The sequence below is a fragment of the Neoarius graeffei genome, chromosome 3, assembly GCF_027579695.1.
Source record: "Neoarius graeffei isolate fNeoGra1 chromosome 3, fNeoGra1.pri, whole genome shotgun sequence".
Classification (NCBI taxonomy): domain Eukaryota; kingdom Metazoa; phylum Chordata; class Actinopteri; order Siluriformes; family Ariidae; genus Neoarius; species Neoarius graeffei.
Window position 1 is genome coordinate 31,122,372 of NC_083571.1, and position 20,186 is coordinate 31,142,557.

The following is a 20,186-nucleotide window of genomic DNA, read 5'->3' on the forward strand; positions in this document are numbered from 1 at the left end:
TATACATTATTGTAATGCTATAATAATGTAGGTCTAATAAGTAGTGTGTTAAAATGTTATTTAACAAACATATAATTGCAGATATGCTGAAGTGACATTTATTTAACACTCATAGACGGAGTCTGTAGTGACAGTGGTGACATGGGAAAGTCTTCTGAATAGAGGACTTTATACTTTTCCAGTTTCTTAGCCTGCATTTTATAGGTTTATTAGCTTCAAGAGTGGAAAAAAGAGAGGATGGTGAGGGAACGGCTTTGTAGCTGCTGTAACATAAGTGATAACAGGAACTAACATTAAATATACAGTGGGGCAAAAAAGTATTTAGTCAGCCACCAATTGTGCAAGTTCTCCCACTTAAAAAGATGAGAGAGGCCTGTAATTTTCATCATAGGTACACTTCAACTATGAGAGACAGAATGGGGGGAAAGAATCCAGGAAATCACATTGTAGGATTTTTAATGAATTCATTGGTAAATTCCTCAGTAAAATAAGTATTTAGTCGCCTACAAACAAGCAAGATTTCTGGCTCTCACAGACCTGTAACTTCTTCTTTAAGAGGCTCCTCTGTCCTCCACTCGTTACCTGTATTAATGGCACCGGTTTGAACTCGTTATCAGTATAAAAGACACCTGTCCACAACCTCAAACAGTCACACTCCAAACTCCACTATGGCCAAGACCAAAGAGCTGTCAAAGGACACCAGAAACAAAATTGTAGACCTGCACCAGGCTGGGAAGACTGAATCTGCAATAGGTAAGCAGCTTGGTGTGAAGAAATCAATTGTGGGACCAATTATTAGAAAATGGAAGACATACAAGGCCACTGATAATCTCCCTCGATCTGGGGCTCCACGCAAGATCTCACCCCGTGGGGTCAAAATGATCACAAGAACGGTGAGCAAAAATCCCAGAACCACACGGGGGGACCTAGTGAATGACCTGCAGAGAGCTGGGACCAAAGTAACAAAGGCTACCATCAGTAACACACTACGCCGCCAGGGACTCAAATCCTGCAGTGCCAGACGTGTCCCCCTGCTTAAGCCAGTACATGTCCAGGCCCATCTGAAGTTTGCTAGAGAGCATTTGGATGATCCAGAAGAGGATTGGGAGAATGTCATATGGTCAGATGAAACCAAAATAGAACTTTTTGGTAAAAACTCGACTTGTCGTGTTTGGAGGAGAAAGAATGCTGAGTTGCATCCAAAGAACACCATACCTACTGTGAAGCATGGGGGTGGAAACATCATGCTTTGGGGCTGTTTTTCTGCAAAGGGACCAGGACGACTGATCCGTGTAAAGGAAAGAATGAATGGGGCCATGTATCGTGAGATTTTGAGTGAAAACCTCCTTCCATCAGCAAGGGCATTGAAGATGAAACGTGGCTGGGTCTTTCAGCATGACAACGATCCCAAACACACCGCCCGGGCAATGAAGGAGTGGCTTCGTAAGAAGCATTTCAAGGTCCTGGAGTGGCCTAGCCAGTCTCCAGATCTCAACCCCATAGAAAATCTTTGGAGGGAGTTGAAAGTCCGTGTTGCCCAGCGACAGCCCCAAAACATCACTGCTCTAGAGGAGATCTGCATGGAGGAATGGGCCAAAATACCAGCAACAGTGTGTGAAAACCTTGTGAAGACTTACAGAAAACGTTTGACCTCTGTCATTGCCAGCAAAGGGTATATAACAAAGGATTGAGATGAACTTTTGTTATTGACCAAATACTTATTTTCCACCATAATTTGCAAATAAATTCTTTAAAAATCAGACAATGTGATTTTCTGGATTTTTTTTTTCTCATTTTGTCTCTCATAGTTGAAGTATACCTATGATGAAAATTACAGGCCTCTCTCATCTTTTTAAGTGGGAGAACTTGCACAATTGGTGACCGACTAAATACTTTTTTGCCCCACTGTAACTTTGGACAGCTAAAAGCAGGATGCGTCATAAAAAAAAAGTTGGCAGTTTGGTGTGGTGTGATGAAATAAAAGGAATAACACACTTTTGAATGTGCTGTACTTGGAAACATATACCCCAAAGGTTTCATTCTTTACATAGCTAACTGACAAGGATGCAGTTTAACAACCACTAGAAAGTTACCAGTAATGTTTTTTTTTTAATGTGGCTAAACTTTATATGGCATAACAAAGGATTGAAAGACTGAAAGTGATGTTATATGATCGAGTATTCAGTATTCGCTGATCAAATGCAACTTAAAAGAAATCAAATGAACTGAGCCTCTGTCATTCAAAATGGTGAACGAATGAATGAGTGAGTTTCCTGTGTCGGTGTGTTGCAGTCTCTGAGACTAGCATTGATCAACATCAGGGAGCTGTGCTGTCGCGTCAGTGACATGGTCCTGAGCAAAATTGAAGCGCAGCGAATGTACACACTCGAGGAGTTCAAATCCACTCAGCACACTCAAGCCAGCGAGGTGAGAAATAACACACACAGCACCAGAGACGCTTCTGAAAAGTGCGAGGATATTAACATGATCTGCAACCCCGATTCCAAAAAAGTTGGGACAAAGTACAAATTGTAAATAAAAACGGAATGCAGTGATGTGGAAGTTTCAAAATTCCATATTTTATTCAGAATAGAACATAGATGACATATCAAATGTTTAAACTGACAAAATGTATAATTTAAAGAGAAAAATTAGGTGATTTTAAATTTCATGACAACAACACATCTCAAAAAAGTTGGGACAAGGCCATGTTTCCCACTGTGAGACATCCCCTTTTCTCTTTACAACAGTCTGTAAACGTCTGGGCACTGAGGAGACAAGTTGCTCAAGTTTAGGGATAGGAATGTTAACCCATTCTTGTCTAATGTAGGATTCTAGTTGCTCAACTGTCTTAGGTCTTTTTTTGTCGTATCTTCCGTTTTATGATGCGCCAAATGTTTTCTATGGGTGAAAGATCTGGACTGCAGGCTGGCCAGTTCAGTACCCGGACCCTTCTTCTACGCAGCCACGATGCTGTAATTGATGCAGTATGTGGTTTGGCATTGTCGTGTTGGAAAATGCAAAGTCTTCCCTGAAAGAGACGTCGTCTGGATGGGAGCATATGTTGCTCTAGAACCTGGATATACCTTTCAGCATTGATGGTGTCTTTCCAGATGTGTAAGCTGCCCATGCCACACGCACTAATGCAACCCCATACCATCAGAGATGCAGGCTTCTGAACTGAGCGCTGATAACAACTTGGGTCGTCCTTCTCCTCTTTAGTCCGAATGACACGGCATCCCTGATTTCCATAAAGAACTTCACATTTTGATTCGTCTGACCACAGAACAGTTTTCCACTTTGCCACAGTCCATTTTAAATGAGCCTTGGCCCAGAGAAGACGTCTGCGCTTCTGGATCATGTTTAGATACGGCTTCTTCTTTGAACTATAGAGTTTTAGCTGGCAACGGCGGATGGCACAGTGAATTGTGTTCACAGATAATGTTCTCTGGAAATATTCCTGAGCCCATTTTGTGATTTCCAATACAGAAGCATGCCTGTATGTGATGCAGTGCCGTCTAAGGGCCCGAAGATCACGGGCACCCAGTATGGTTTTCCAGCCTTGACCCTTACGCACAGAGATTCTTCCAGATTCTCTGAATCTTTTGATGATATTATGCACTGTAGATGATGATATGTTCAAACTCTTTGCAATTTTACACTGTCGAACTCCTTTCTGATATTGCTCCACTATTTGTCGGCGCAGAATTAGGGGGATTGGTGATCCTCTTCCCATCTTTACTTCTGAGAGCCGCTGCCACTCCAAGATGCTCTTTTTATACCCAGTCATGTTAATGACCTATTGCCAATTGACCTAATGAGTTGCAATTTGGTCCTCCAGCTGTTCCTTTTTTGTACCTTTAACTTTTCCAGCCTCTTATTGACCCTGTCCCAACTTTTTTGAGATGTGTTGCTGTCATGAAATTTCAAATGAGCCAATATTTGGCATGAAATTTCAAAATGTCTCACTTTCGACATTTGATATGTTGTCTATGTTCTATTGTGAATACAATATCAGTTTTTGAGATTTGTAAATTATTGCATTCCGTTTTTATTCACAATTTGTACTTTGTCCCAACTTTTTTGGAATCGGGGTTGTACGATCTAGTGTATAAACGTCTCCACATTGAGCTTTTTTAAATGTATGTTATAATTAATGACCTTAATTTTAACAAAATCATTCTTGTGTGTGTTGCAGGTGTCCTCAAGACTGGGAGAATTTCGAGAACTGGTAAAGGAGGTGGCCCTGACGGCGTGTTACACAACTCTGATCGAGTCCGGGTACAGACCTGACTACGGCAAAGGTGAGAACGGTACACCTTCATGGGAACATGTTAACCGGGTGGATCTATAGATTAGATTATGGATGACACAAATCTGCATACTGAAAATGTGTAACCATGTGTGTCAGGTGATTTGGAGAGGTTGTACGAACCGACTCCAGACAAAACGAGCTACGTGATGCAGCACAATAAGAAATTCCTCTGCAGTCGCCTCACATGGTTAGTATGTCACACTAATAGTACACTAATTGCTTAGCTTGATATCGATTGGTATTCAAAATGGGCTTTGAACTAATTCCATGTCTCTTATACTTTATGGAAAGAATAAAACACTTTTACAGTGGTGCTTGAAAGTTTGTGAACGCTTTAGAATTTTCTATATTTCTGCATAAATATGACCTAAAACATCATCAGATTTTCACACAAGTCCTAAAAGTAGATAAAGAGAACCCAGTTAAACAAATGAGATGAAAATATTACACTTGGTCATTTATTTATTGAGGAAAATGATCCAATATTACATATCTGTGAGTGGCAAAAGTATGTGAACCTCTAGGATTAGCAGTTAGTTTGAAGGTGAAATTAGAGTCAGGTGTTTTCAATCAATGGGATGACAATCAGGTGTGAGTGGGCACCCTGTTTTATTTAAAGAACAGGGATCTATCAAAGTCTGATCTTCACAACACATGTTTGTGGAAGTGTATAATGGCACGAACAAAGGAGATTTCTGAGGACCTCAGAAAAAGCGTTGTTGATGCTCATCAGGCTGGAAAAGGTTACAAAATCATCTCTAAAGAGTTTGGACTCCACCAATCAACAGTCAGACAGATTGTGTACAAATGGAGGAAATTCAAGACCATTGTTACCCTCCCCAGGAGTGGTCGACCAACAAAGATCACTCCAAGAGCAAGGCGTGTAATAGTCGGCGAGGTCCCAAAGGACCCCAGGGGAACTTCTAAGCAACTGAAGGCCTCTCTCACATTGGCTAATGTTAATGTTCATGAGTCCACCATCAGAAGACCATTGAACAACAATGGTGTGCATGGCAGGGGGATTGCAAGGAGAAAGCCACTGCTCTCCAAAAAGAACATTGCTGCTCGTCTGCAGTTTGCTAAAGATCACATGGACAAGCCAGAAGGCTATTGGGAAAATGTTTTGTGGACGGATGAGACCAAAATAGAACTTTCTGGTTTAAATGAGAAGCGTTATATTTGGAGAAGGGAAAACACTGCATTCCAGCATAAGAACCTTATCCCATCTGTGAAACATGGTGGTGGTAGTATCATGGTTTGGGCCTGTTTTGCTGCATCTGGGCCAGGACGGCTTGCCATTATTGATGGAGCAATGAATTCTGAATTATACCAGCGAATTCTAAAGGAAAATGTCAGGACATCTGTCCATGAACTGAATCTCAAGAGAAGGTGGGTCATGCAGCAAGACAACGACCCTAAGCACACAAATCGTTCTACCAAAGAATGGTTAAAGAAGAATAAAGTTAATGTTTTGGAATGGCCAAGTCAAAGTCCTGACCTTAATCCAATGGAAATGTTGTGGAAGGACCTGAAGCGAGCAGTTCATGTGAGGAAACCCACCAACATCCCAGAGCTGAAGCTGTAATTTCACCTTCAAATTAACTGCTAAACCAGGAGGTTCGCATACTTTTGCCACTCACAGATATGTAATATTAGATCATTTTCCTCAATAAATAAATGACCAAGTATAAAATTTTTGTCTCATTTGTTTAACAGGGTTCTCTTTATCTACTTTTAGGACTTGTGTGAAAATCTGATGATGTCTTAGGTCATATTTATGCAGAAATATAGAAATTTCTAAAGGGTTCACAAACTTTCAAGCACGACTGTATACTGTGCTTACTGTTATCGACAAATAATCAACAGTGTGGTAGAGTGAAGTGTTTGGTTGCTATGCATGATCGTGTGTTTGTGTGTGTGTGTTCAGTTTCATCCGCCTGGCTGATTATTTGGTTATGAGCAGCCTGCACACGCTGGCCGTCAACTCCATCAGCAAGTTGATGAGCGCGCTCTTAGAACACAAGGCACACACCCCGTCACACACACTCATACAGAGCTGGGCCAGTAAAGAGGACACACATGACACAGATGACACAAATGACAAGGTGTGTATCAGTTTGTCCGTGAGAGTATGCTACTTTTGTGATTGCCTATTTTGACCATTTGCTGTGTGTGCTGCATGGATTGCCGTGTGTGTCTTACAGGACAGTGTGTGGGAACAGAACGCTGAAGTTTCAGTGTCACCTATGTTAATCACAGAGCTGCTGATGGACACGCGTGCTCTGGCCTTCCAGCCGTCCATCAGGGACTTCCAGGTTTGTAGGTGCAAATTATGTTTCAAAAATATGTGAAAAGGAATGTCAGCCTGGATAAGATTTACATCATGTTTAGTAACAAAAATATACCAGCATCTCTAATGATACCCAGAATCCGGGCTTGAGAGGTTCATGTGTTGACTTTTTTGTGTTTGTGTATGTGTCAGGAGATTGTAGCAGGGATAATCTCCAGTTTCAAGGCGACAGTCCTGTTTTTGAAGCCTCTAGTGCTAGACTCTGACTTCGATGCCTTCACACACCCCATAATTAATAATAAGGTACAGCATTACTGACACACAACTCAAACTACTGTGTGTATATCTATACAGTGCTCAGCGTAAATGAGTCCACCCCCTTTGAAAAGTAACATTTTAAATAATATCTCAATGAACACAAACCATTTCCAAAATGTTTACAAGACAAAGTTTAAAATAACATCTGTTTAACTTATAACATGAAAGTAAGGTTAATAATATCACTTAAGGGGTGTTCACATGGCAACTTTTACTCCGGTGAAGCACCGGGGCTGCCCCGGTAGAGCGTTCACACGGTACAAAGTTATACCGGTGTAGCCCCTGAAAGCTGCTTAAACCGGTGCAAATCTAACCCTGCTCGGGAGGTGGTTTAAGAAATTTACTCCGGAGTAAATGCTAGTTTGCGGGGCAGCACCGATATAAAATGGGCCGTCTGAACGCTACAGGGGTCGACTCGCTACGCGTGAGGAGAGTTGATTACATACGGGCATTGCATAATTTGCATCCTGGTATTTTGCGCTTCCAAAATGGCGAATATCAACAACAGCAGAACTGCGTGTCTTCCAGTGTTGCCAGATTGGGCGGTTTTAAGTGCATTTTGGCGGATTTGAACATATTTTGGGCTGGAAAACGTCAGCAGTATCTGGCAACACTGGTGTCTTCATCCATGTTGTTTTCCCGGCGCTTGGTGATGCCATGACAACCGGGAAAAGGAAGTACATTTTCACGCGTGTGCATATTTCATTTCTGCATTATTACTATCGTATAGCACGGTCACAAAAAACGCCGTGTGATCGCAAGTGGGGCTGCACCGGTGCTAACACGCTTCTCTCTAGTAAGCAGGTTTGTGACGTGTGAACGCTCCACAAAATTTACACCGGTGTAAGATATATCGCAACAAAATACATCAGTGCAGCATCGATGCAAATATGTGCCGTGTGAACACCCCTTTAGATTACACATTTTTCAGTTTTACTCAAATTAGGGTGGTGCAAAAATGAGTACACCCCACAACAAAAACTACTCCATCTAGTACTTTGTACGGCCTCCATGATTTTTAATGACAGCACCAAGTCTTCTAGGCATGGAATGAACAAGTTGGCGACATTTTGCAACATCAATCTTTTTCCATTCTTCAACAGTGACCTCTTTTAGTGACTGGATGCTGGATGGAGAGTGATGCTCAACTTGTCTCTTCAGAATTCCCCAAAGAAAATTATTTCTTTACACCACAAAGGTGAAGGCTACAAGATCATCAGCAAAGCTTTACTGATCAGTCAGAATACTGTAGCAAAAGTGGTACAAAAATGTAAGAAAGATGGAACTGCAACCATCTCACAGAGACGTCCAGGTCGTCCACGGAAGTTAACACCTCGACAGGAGCGTCTTCTGATGAGAAGGGTTGAAGAAAATCGGCATGCAAGTTAACTGCAGTTATCTAAAGAAGTAGAAAGCCAAACTGGGGTGACTATTTCCCGTGACACAATATGGCTTACACTGCAGAGGAATGGCATACATGGATGCCGTCCACGAAAGAAGCCTCTCCTAAAGCTCAGGCACAAAAAAGCCCGCCTAGAGTTTGCCAGGGCCCGTGCTGACAAAGATGAAGACTACTGGGACTCTATACTCTGGAGTGATGAGACCAAGATAAATGTTTTTGGAACTGATGGCTTCAAAACTGTATGGCGTCGCAAAGGTGAGGAATACAAAGAAAACTGCATGGTGCCTACAGTGAAACATGGTGGTGGCAGTGTCCTTATGTGGGGCTGCATGAGTGCTGCTGGTGTCGGGGAGCTGCATTTCATTGATGGCATCATGAATTCACAGATGTATTGCTTTATACTGAAAGAGAAGATGCTACCATCACTCCGTGCCCTTGGTCGCCGTGCACTTTTCCAACATGACTAAACACACATCTAAGGCCACTGTTGGATTTCTGAAGAAGAACAGGGTGAAAGTGATTCGGTGGCCAAGTATGTGTCCTGATCTGAACCCAATCGAACACCTATGGGGAATTCTGAAGAGACAAGTTGAGCATCACTCTCCATCCAGCATCCAGTCACTAAAAGAGGTCATTGTTGAAGAATGGAAAAAGATTGATGTTGCAAAATGTCGCCAACTTGTTCATTCCATGCCTAGAAGACTTGGCGCTGTCATTAAAAATCATGGAGGCCATACAAAGTACTAGATGGAGTTTTTGTTGTGGGGTGTACTCATTTTTGCACCATCCTAATTTGAGTAAAACTGAAGAATGTGGAATCTAAGTTATATTATTAACCTTACTTTCACGTTATAAGTAAAACAGATGTTATATTAAACTTTGTCTTGTCAACATTTTAGAAATTGTTTGTGTTCATTGAGATATTGTTTAAAATGTTACTTTTCAAAGGGGGTGGACTCATTTACGCTGAGCACTGTATATCATAGTAAGTAAACCACGTTCTGTTGAATACATTTATTTAAATTCAATCTACATATATCTGTTTCATGTTACAGATCGAGGAGAAAATATGTGGCGATGGTCCAGATTTTGAGGCCACACTGGAAAATGACCAGCACCTGCAGAGCATCACCCGTAACATCAAGGTACTGATTGTTTTATGCACAAACATCAATCCAGCATCAACATCACGTTATGCAGACAACCATTTTTTTGTGGCTACTGCCTCGTAGAGGCGGAGCCACTGTGTCATGGTGCTGTAAGAGTGTAAGAACGAGTGTAACAATAGTGAAACGTCGTAACCAATCAGCACTTATCCTGATCAAGTTCGTTTTTTTTTTTTTAGATTTTAATGAATTCGTCACCAAAAATACATAACAATGCAAATAAAAGAAAGAGGAACAATTATTGACTCAAAACAGATAATTCAGTCTAAAACGGGGTGTGACGAGGGAAAGAATCAGAACTTGTGTCCCAATTGCAGTCTAACATCCTACAATACAACATACATGAAAAATATAGTCTTAAAGTACATATTCTACAAGTAAATCAGAATATGGCAGATGTATATCAAGCTAAATTAATATCTAACCCGGAGGACGATAAGTTCCTCGCTGAGACAAATAAATATTAATTACAGTGGTGCTTGAAAGTTTGTGAACCCTTTAGATTTTTCTATATTTCTGCATAAATATGACCTAAAACATCATCAGATTTTCACACAAGTCCTAAAAGTAGATAAAGAGAACCCAGTTAAACAAATGAGACACAAATATTATACTTGGTCATTTATTTATTGAGGAAAATGATCCAATATTACATATCTGTGAGGGGCAAAAGTATGTGAACCTCTAGGATTAGCAGTTAATTTGAAGGTGAAATTAGAGTCAGGTGTTTTCAATCAATGGGATGACAATCAGGTGTGAGTGGGCACCCTGTTTTATTTAAAGAACAGGGATCTATCAAAGTCTGATCTTCACAACACATGTTTGTGGAAGTGTATCATGGCACGAACAAAGGAGATTTCTGAGGACCTCAGAAAAAGCGTTGTTGATGCTCATCAGGCTGGAAAAGGTTACAAAACCATCTCTAAAGAGTTTGTATTCCACCAATCCACAGTCAGACAGATTGTGTACAAATGGAGGAATTTCAAGACCATTGTTACCCTCCCCAGGAGTGGTCGACCAACAAAGATCACTCCAAGAGCAAGGCGTGTAATAGTCGGCGAGGTCACAAAGGACCCCAGGGGAACTTCTAAGCAACTGAAGGCCTCTCTCACATTGGCTAATGTTAATGTTCATGAGTCCACCATCAGGAGAACACTGAACAACAATAGTGTGCATGGCAGGGTTGCATGGAGAAAGCCACTGCTCTCCAAAAAGAACATTGCTGCTTGTCTGCAGTTTGTTAAAGATCACGTGGACAAGCCAGAAGGCTATTGGGAAAAAGTTTTGTGGACGGATGAGACCAAAATAGAACTTTCTGGTTTAAATGAGAAGCGTTATGTTTGGAGAAAGGAAAACACTGCATTCCAGCATAAGAACCTTATCCCATCTGTGAAACATGATGGTGGTAGTATCATGGTTTGGGCCTGTTTTACTGCATCTGGGCCAGAACGGCTTGCCATCATTGATGGAACAATGAATTCTGAATTATACCAGGGAATTCTAAAGGAAAATGTCAGGACATCTGTCCATGAACTGAATCTCAAGAGAAGGCGGGTCATGCAGCAAGACGACCCTAAGCACACAAGTTGTTCTACCAAAGAATGGTTAAAGAAGAATAAAGTTAATGTTTTGGAATGGCCAAGTCAAAGTCCTGACCTTAATCCAATGGAAATGTTGTGGAAGGACCTGAAGCGAGCAGTTCATGTGAGGAAACCCACCAACATCCCAGAGTTGAAGCTGTTCTGTACGGAGGAACGGGCTAAAATTCCTCCAAGCCGGTGTGCAGGACTGATCAACAGTTACCACAAACGTTTAGTTGCAGTTATTGCTGCACAAGGGGGTCACACCAGATACTGAAAGCAAAGGTTCACATACTTTTGCCACTCACAGATATGTAATGTTGGATCATTTTCCTCAATAAATAAATGACCAAGTATAATATTTTTGTCTCGTTTGTTTAACTGGGTTCTCTTTATCTCTGTGATATTCGACCAGGTGGGTGGAGCACAGAAGCACGGCAGGCCAGAACTGAGTTCTCAACAAACTCTTTATTTTTTTGCTTTTCAGCCTTTCTCAAATTCCCAGCCATGCACGCGTGCGCACACACACACACACACACACACACACACACAAGTGTTCTGGTTTGGGAGAGAGAGCTCCCTTTCTCTGCTCTCCTCTCCTTTTAAAGGGCACGGTCACTGGGGAAGACACACAAACACAGGTTAATTCCCATCAGGTGCAATGATTCCCCCACTTACCTTCCCTGACTCTGCCCTCCATTCACAGTCCGCCGCTTGGCCATGCCCCCGCTGCCACATGCCCCCGCTGCCACATACCCCCACTGCCCGACTCAGGCCGGGGAGCCGTCCGAGGAGGAATATAAATTCCCGGCAGCTCTTTGGGATTAAAAGCTGAGTTATTTGTTCCTTAGTCTGAGCGTCCTGCGTCACTCGGTATAATCTATCCTTAATGATGGAAAAATAGGGGAAGGACGGGGTGGTGTTTGGCTGGAGCGTTTGACCATCGATTACTCTCACTTGGTCAAAGGTGTGCCGCAGAGTCTCATCTCGCGACTGCTCTAACAGGAAATCCGCTAGGGAATCCCCGAGAGTGGGAGGAGGAGCCTGCTACTCCTCACTCTGACGCGGTGATGACGTAGACGACTCTGTGACAGCTGCTCCCGCTAATGCCACTCTGGGACCTCCCCCCGCTGAACTATGGCAGGCCCCACTCTTCACTAAATGCGTCATCAATTCCCGAAATCCCGGCCAATCAGTCCCCAAAATTATCGAGTGGGTAAGGCGAGGATTAACCGCTGCCTTTACTCTAAATTTCTCCCCTCGAAATAGAATGTGGACCGACATTAAAGGGTAGTTGTGAACATCCCCGTGCACACACAACACCTTCACCAACTGCGCTCTTCCCAATGCCTCGTCTTGCACCAGGCTTTGGTGGATTGAGGTCTGATTACAGCCGGAGTCCACCAAAGCCTGATACGTATCCCCTTGGATACTCACCGGTATGCGATACGCTCCGGCCCGATCGAGGGCGGTCTCCGGCGCATCGGGGATCCGGACCACCGTGCCCACCTCCATTGCCGAGCACTGATGCTGGAGGTACCCCGGTTCACCGCAGCGCCAGCATACTGGCCCAGGTTCTCTCTCTGCACCAGTGTTCCGGAGATCACTCACTTGAGGGGGGGAAGACACAGACACGGAAGTAGGAAACGGTTGGACACCGCGAGTGCGGCGGGCCGGCTGGGGTGGAGCTGGCCTCCGCCTCTGCGGTGAGGGAATGGGGTGAGGACAAGGAACAGAAGGGGGGAGAGAGAGGAGAGGGGAGAAGGGGAGACACGCTGTCCTGCCGTCGGAACGGCCGTCATATGGTCCTCCGCCAGCTCGATGGCCTGATCCAGCGACGCTGGGCGATGACACTGGACCCACTCCACGGTTCCTTCCAGAAGTCGGGCGAACAATTGCTCCAGCGCCACCAGATCGATGATTCCCTCGGCGTCGCGGTTGTCGGACCTCAGCCACCGCCGGCAGGCATCCCGGAGTTGCTGGCCAAACACGAACGGCCGGCCAACCTCCTCCAGGCGCAGCGTGCGGAAGCGCTGACACTGCTGCTCCGGGGTGTGACCCATGTGCTGGAGGACGGCCATGCAGAGGTCTGCGTAGACCAGCCGGCTGTCGGCGGGGAGCTGTAGCGCAGCCAGCTGTGCCTCGCCTGTTAGCAGGGGGACGAGGCGCGCTGCGCGCTGTTCCACTGGCCAACCCGACGCCTCGGCTGCTTGCTCGAAAAGAGCGAGGAAGGCTTTGGGATCGTCCTGCAGACCCATCTTCATTAGGGTGAGGTGGGGAGGGTCCGCGGCGGTGGTGATCGGGGCCCCCACCGACACGAACAGGTGCTGGAATGCTTGGCGATCTTCCTGTTGCGCCAGCATCAGGGCTTCGAAGTGTTGTTCTTGCTCCTTCCGGAGGGCGATCAGCGCCTGGTGCTGGCTCTGTTGGGCCGTGGCGAGGGCATGGACCAGGTCCTTGAAGGGGGAGGACTCCATGTGGCCATTCCCTTCTGCACTTTCCTTGGTTTCGGCACCACTGTGGTATTCGACCAGGTGGGTGGAGCACAGAAGCACGGCAGGCCAGAACTGAGTTCTCAACAAACTCTTTATTTTTTTGCTTTTCAGCCTTTCTCAAATTCCCAGCCACGCACGCACACGCCACACACACACGCGCGCGCACACGCACACACACAAGTGTTCTGGTTTGGAAGAGAGCTCCCTTTCTCTGCTCTCCTCTCCTTTTAAAGGGCGCAGTCACTGGGGAAGACACACAAACACAGGTTAATTCCCATCAGGTGCAATGATTCCACCACTTACCTTCCCTGACTCCGCCCTCCATTCAGAGACCGACGCTTGGCCACGCCCCCGCTGCCACAATCTATTTTTAGGACTTGTGTGAAAATCTGATGATGTTTTCGGTCATATTTATGCAGAAATATAGAAAATTCGAAAGGGTTCACAAACTTTCAAGTGCCACTGTAGATTGGTCTTAAAAGTAGTAAATGGGTTATTTTCCTTAGTACTAGATGGCAACAAGTTCCACAGTTCAGCAGTCCTGACAAAGTATGATTTCCTATAAAAATCCTGATTATGTTCGCAAATAAAATTATAATTATTGAGGTCATAATTACGTGTATGATAATATGGTTCAAATGTACTCAGGTGGTTTCTCATATCAGTAAAGCTATTTCTGGACTTGAAAAATAGAAGTAAATCTGATATTTCTCTGATATTCTCAAGGCAATAAATTAAGTTTAATTAGTCTCTCTCTATATGTCATGTTTTGGGGATAGTTCAATACGAATTTAGTTGCTCTTCGCTGGACCTTCTCTAAGAGGGCTCGATGCTTAGTAGTGTAAGGTTACCCCAAACTGGTTCAATTACCCGTTCTCCTTCTTGATAAACTTCGGAACCAATCAGAACCAGAAACGAAATAAGAGAAACCTCATTATAACTTAGCAGTATCGGAAGATAATCGGCAGATAAAAAGATAAACGAAATTCACCTCGTGGTTCACCAAGGCTACTGATTTGTTCTCAAGTAAGTGGTGTTTATTTCAAGAAAGTTTACCACAGCTTGGTCCTTCTGAACAGGCAAATGAAAGGTTTTGTAAGCTTTTTTTTTTTTAGCTTTTTGGAAGATATTTACGCCAAGAACTCCAGCTATTCCAAAAAAAACCCCCCAAAATTGGTGAAAGCAGCGAATCCAACGTTGGAATCTTTTGAATGATCCGCTCAGTTTGCAATTACAAAAGTCCCACGTGGGAATAAATCAGCTCCTTTGTGAAAACTAAGAGTAGAAGTTAAAAGTGGTCAAACGTCTGCCATTGGCTTTCATTTTTTTTATTTTAGAGTCTTTACACTACACTTGTGAAACAAAATGTACTCATTAGTACTAAATAATGCTTTTAAGACAATTCATGAACAAGTGCGTTCATACTATTTTGAAAATAGATCTAGTTCACAGCGCTGTATTTTGAACAAAACACAGTAAACAAAATCAGTAACCAAAATACTACAAGCCCTGATGAGGCGAGTATAACTGATAACATGTATATACAGTTTGGTCCATATATATTTGGACACTGACACAAATTTTTTTTTTTTACCTGTTTACTGAAACATATTCAAGTTGTAGTTATATAATGGACGTGGACATAAAGTCCAGACTTTCAGCTTTCATTTGAGGGTATCCACATTAAAATTGGGTGAAGGGTTTAGGAGTTTCAGCTCCTTAACATGTGCCACCCTGTTTTTAAAGGGACCAAAAGTAATTGGACAATTGACTCCAAGGCTATTTCATGGGCAGGTGTGGGCAATTCCTTTGTTATGTCATTCTCAGTTAAGCAGATAAAAGGCCTAGAGTTGATTTGAGGTGTGGTGCTTGCATTTGGAAGATTTTGCTGTGAAGAAAACATGCGGTCAAAGGAGCTCTCCATGCAGGTGAAACAAGCCATCCTTAAGCTGCGAAAACAGAAAAAACCCATCCGAGAAATTGCTACAATATTAGGAGTGGCAAAATCTACAGTTTGGTACATCCTGAGAAAGAAAGAAAGCACTGGTGAACCCATGAATGCAAAAAGACCTGGACGCCCACAGAAGACAACAGTGGTGGATGATCGCAGAATAATTTCCATGGTGAAGAGAAACCCCTTCACAACAGCCAACCAAGTGAACAACACTCTCCAGGAGGTAGGCGTATCAATATCCAAATCTACCATAAAGAGAAGACTGCATGAAAGTAAATACAGAGGGTTCACTGCACGGTGCAAGCCACTCATAAGCCTCAAGAATAAAAAGGCTAGATTGGACTTTGCTAAAAAACATCTAAAAAAGCCAGCACAGTTCTGCAAGAACATTCTTTGGACAGATGAAACCAAGATCAACCTCTACCAGAATGATGGAAAGAAAAAAGTATGGCGAAGGCGTGGTGGGCAATTCCATGTAAATGTCAACCTCACCATGCAAAAATAAAGCAACATGTAATACATCAAAACCACTCCCAGAGATGTCACCTAGGCCTGTATTTTACAGATGTGAATAAGTTGAACCAATTTGTAACCAACCTAATATGTCACTGTCAGTCTTTCTTTCTTATAATGTAAAACCCAAGCTAAAATCAACTTTGATCATGTACAATTCTATATTACTGCCACAAGCCACAGAAATGTATGCTAAAATCCACAAAACAGCAAAACAATAGCCATCCTAAATATTATTTAAGAACTTTGATAGTTTTAGCTGATATTTAGAGAGTTTTTCAAAGGGTTATGGTGGTTAAATTGCTGATTTTCTAAACATATGCCATGTCTATTTCAGACGCGTCACATCCATAACGGAATTTCGTCACATCCATAACGCTGACTTTTCCTTCCGAAACTCTGCATGAAGTACAAAATATTTTAAACAAAGATTTTTTAATATTCACCTTGGACCCCTCTATCAAATGGATATCTCCATTTCGACATTAGGTTTACAATTTCACAGAGTTTGATAAAAATGTACAGTCACCCAAGAAAAGTGATACTTTTTCTGTCACATCCATAACGCATCTTTTATTGGCATTTTCTGGCATGCCCTAGATGTACTATGGGAATTGTTCTTGTTCTATCACTTCTCCAGTATGGTACAGCCTTAAAATATGCAACACCTGTTTAAATACTGGGAGACAATAAAACATGCACTGGGTCATTTGTTGCCATTTTGAGTTCAAGTGTCACGTCCATAACGCTGGAATTGCTCTGGTACAGCTCATGATCCAAAGCACACCACATCATCTGTAAAACACGGCAGAGGCAGTGTGATGGCTTGGGCATGCATGGCTGCCAGTGGCACTGGGTCACTAGTGTTTATTGATGATGTGACACAGGACAGAAGCAGCCGGATGAATTCTGAGGTATTCGGAGACATACTGTGTGCTCAAATCCAGCCAAACTGATTGGTCGGCGTTTCATAATACAGATGGACAATGACCCAAAACATAAAGCCAAAGCAACCCAGGAGTTTATTAAAGCAAAGAAGTGGAATATTCTTGAATGGCCAAGTCAGTCACCTGATCTCAACCCAATTGAGCATGCGTTTCACTTGTTAAAGACTAAACTTCAGACAGAAAGGCCCACAAACAGACAGCAACTGAAAACCACTGCAGTAAAGGCCTGGTAGAGCATTAAAAAGGAGGAAACACAGCGTCTGGTGACGTCCATGAGTTCAAGACTTCAGGCAGTCATTGCCAACAAAGGGTTTTCAACCAAGTATTAGAAATGAACATTTAATTTGTCCAATTACTTTTGAGCCCCTGAAATGAAGGGATTGTGTTTAAAAAATGCTTTAGTTCCTCACGTTTTTATGCAATCATTTTGTTCAACCCACTGAATTAAAGCTGAAAGTCTGAACTTCAACTGCATCTGAATTGTTTTGTTCACAATTCATTGTGGTAATGTACAGAACCAAAACTAGAAAAATGTTGCCTCTGTCCAAATATTTATGAACCTAACTGTATGCTATATTTACTGTATGGACATGGGGGTCAGAAAACAGTTTTATTTATAAGCAGTAGCTCCATGTACTCATAGGGTACCTATTTTCTTCCAATATATCAACCTCTGTCTTTTACTGCTAACAGCCGCATGATGTTAAATAGAAATGTTTTTGTTTTCGACTCCCAGAATTCCATTCAAGTTGCGTTTGATGCCGCCGACGTATATGCCCACACCTTCAAGTCAATCCACCTCTTCTATCAAGAGAACGAAAGCCTGGACCTGGAAGCTCTTAAAGAACAGGACCACGGTAGAGTGTTCCAGTTCACACCTTTTATTAGGACTTTATTAGGCATTGCATTTGCACTACAGTGATGATAGTAGTTGAAGTTCTAATGTGTGTGTGACCTAGAGTTGGCGTTTTTTCATGAACGTCTGGAGAGGTATAACAGCCAGCAAAAGGAAGTCCTGGCCATTAAGGTGAAGAGACACCTGGGAATCCTGCTGGTGGACACAGTTCAACTAAAGAGCCAACTAACACCATCTGTATCGCGCTGCCTCGAGGTTGCACACATACATGAACATTGCTTTGGTCCTTAGATCACTAATAATTGTTTCAATAGATAGAAATTAGACTTGTTTGGCCCTTTATGTACATCGGGGTCCTCAAAATCCAAGACTTTAAAGGAACAGTCCACCGTACTTCCATAATGAAATATGCTGTTATCTGAATTGAGACGAGCTGCTCCGTACCTCTCCGAGCTTTGCGTGACCTCCCAGTCAGTCAGACGCAGTCAGACGCGCGGTCACTCCTGTTAGCAATGTAGCTAGGCTCAGCATGGCCAATGGTATTTTTTGGGGCTGTAGTTAGATGCGACCAAACTCTTCCACGTTTTTCCTGTTTACATAGGTTTATATGACCAGTGATATGAAACAAATTCAGTTACACAAATTGAAACGTAGCGATTTTCTATGCTATGGAAAGTCCGCACTATAATGACAGGCGTACTAATACCTTCTGTGCGCTTCGGCAGCGCATTGACACGGAGCTCAGATATCAATGCGCTGTTAGTACGCCTGTCATTATAGTGCGGACTTTCCATAGCATAGAAAATCGCTACGTTTCAATTTGTGTAACTGAACTTGTTTCATATCACTGGTCATATAAACCTATGTAAACAGGAAAAACACGGAAGAGTTTGGTCGCATCTAACTACAGCCCCAAAAAATACCATTGGCCATGCTGAGCCTAGCTACATTGCTAACAGGAGTGACAGCGCGTCTGACTGACTGGGAGGTCGCGCAAAGCTCGGAGAGGTACGGAGCAGCTCGTCTCAATTCAGATAAGAGCATATTTCATTATGGAAGTACGATGGACTGTTCCTTTAAGCACTGATTAATTTTGTTATAAATAATATGTGGAGGAAGTACAATGCTAATCTTCTAAGATATGAATTTTTTTAAGCCTTACAAAAAAGAGCAGACAATTGTATAAGATTACAGTTGTGGTCAGAAGTTTACATACAGTGACATGAACGTCATCTTGGATATGAATGTCATGGCGATATTTGGGCTTTTAGTAATTTCTTTGAACTGGCAGAAGGTACAGCATACATCTTTTAAAAAAAATCACGAGAATTTGGTGCACAAGTTTTAATTTTCTTTGGGTTTTTTTAAATCAACACAGGGTCAAAATTATACACTCAGGGTCAAAAATTTACATATAGCACACCTAATATTTGAGTAAAATGTCTCTTTGCAAGATTCACCTTGACCAAACATTTTTGTTTGCCATGAACAAGCTTCTGGCAGAATTCTGGTTGGATATTTCACGACTCTTCATGGTAGAATTGGTAGAGTTCAATTAAAATTTTTTTTTTTCCTTGGCATGGACTCGACTTATCAGCACGGTCCATATATTTTCGGTAGGGTTGAAGTCAGGACTTGTTTTCAGCTTAATGTTAGCCTGCTTTATCCTCCACAACCAGCTCTGATGTGTGTTTGGGTTCATTGTCCTGTTGTAACTCCCAAGTCGTGTTCAGGTTTCTGATGGTTTATGTTGAAGAATTCTGAGGTAGTCCTCCTTCTTCATTATTCCATCCACTTTGTGCAATGAACCAGTTCCACTGGCAGCAAAACAGCCCCAGAGCATGATGATCCTACCACCACCACCAGCTGGTACAGTGTCCCTCTGTACATGGTGGTCATTGTGGCCAAACAACTCAATCTTTGTCTCATCTGACCATACAGCTTTCCTCCAGAAGGCTTTTTCCTTGTCCGTGTGGTCACCTTCAAACTTTAGTTAAGCTTGAAGGTGTCAATTTTGGAGCAGGGGGTTATTTCTTGGATAGCAGCCTCTTGGTCCATGGTGATCTGAACTGTAGACGGTGATCCATCAGCTTCCAGTTCATGGCAGGGCTGTGCCATGGTGGTTCCCAGGTTGTTCCTGACCATCCAAACCAATTTCCTTTCAGCTGAGGGTGACAGTTTGGGTTTTCTTGAAGCAAAGTGGCTTGGCAAAGTGACGAGACCTCACAATAACTTGCATACAATTGTTTGAACTGATCTTGGAATTTGCAGTTGTTTAGAAATGGCTCCAAGAGACATTCTGGAGTAGTGTATATCTGCGATCCTCTTTCTCAGATCTGCACTGAGCTCC

The 20,186-nt window shown here is 42.8% G+C and overlaps 1 protein-coding gene across 1 annotated transcript in view; it reads left to right on the forward strand.

Annotated features, from left to right (window-relative positions):
• Positions 1-20,186, forward strand: part of dnah6 (dynein, axonemal, heavy chain 6) — a 276,461-nt gene that overhangs the window by 17,883 nt on the left and 238,392 nt on the right. Inside the window, 9 exon segments of the mRNA XM_060916664.1 lie at positions 2,293-2,427; positions 4,199-4,304; positions 4,355-4,502; positions 6,243-6,420; positions 6,520-6,630; positions 6,798-6,908; positions 9,381-9,470; positions 17,717-17,837; positions 17,940-18,091. Coding sequence (XP_060772647.1) covers positions 2,293-2,427; positions 4,199-4,304; positions 4,355-4,502; positions 6,243-6,420; positions 6,520-6,630; positions 6,798-6,908; positions 9,381-9,470; positions 17,717-17,837; positions 17,940-18,091 — 1,152 coding nt within the window.